At 33.6% G+C, this 387-nt stretch overlaps 1 protein-coding gene across 1 annotated transcript in view; it reads left to right on the forward strand.

The window, feature by feature from the left end:
* LOC119594574 (probable cation-transporting ATPase 13A3) overlaps positions 1-387 on the forward strand; it is a gene marked incomplete in the record, with an annotated part of 33,510 nt that overhangs the window by 7,815 nt on the left and 25,308 nt on the right. Inside the window, 1 exon segment of the mRNA XM_037943610.1 lies at positions 54-113. Coding sequence (XP_037799538.1) covers positions 80-113 — 34 coding nt within the window.

Below are 387 nucleotides of genomic sequence, written 5' to 3' on the forward strand. Positions count from 1 at the left end.
GGCATGAAAACAGCATGCAGTTTTGATAACAGTTTTGAAATTTGTTCTTTCAGATATCCCTCTATTGGATGATGCAGAGATGACACATAGGAAATTGGATGTGAGATCTTCATGTAAGTAAAATCCATCCTGGTCAGTTCTGCATATATATTGGGGTTATAATTTTTCACTCTTTAAGAGGTTTGTGCATTGGTTGTTAGTAAGTTTATAGAAGTAATGTTGGGCAATGTTGAATTTGTGTTATTGGTGATGTGTTGATGTTAGGCCACAAAAAGTGTTTATTTGATTTTATTTGGAGAGGTTGGCGCAAGTAATGTAAGCTAATAGAAGGAAAACTAGAAACAGATAGAGTATTTCCCAAATTTTGTGAAATTACCTCAATAATGA

The sequence above is a fragment of the Penaeus monodon genome, chromosome 34 (genome assembly GCF_015228065.2).
Source record: "Penaeus monodon isolate SGIC_2016 chromosome 34, NSTDA_Pmon_1, whole genome shotgun sequence".
In the NCBI taxonomy this organism is placed as follows: domain Eukaryota; kingdom Metazoa; phylum Arthropoda; class Malacostraca; order Decapoda; family Penaeidae; genus Penaeus; species Penaeus monodon.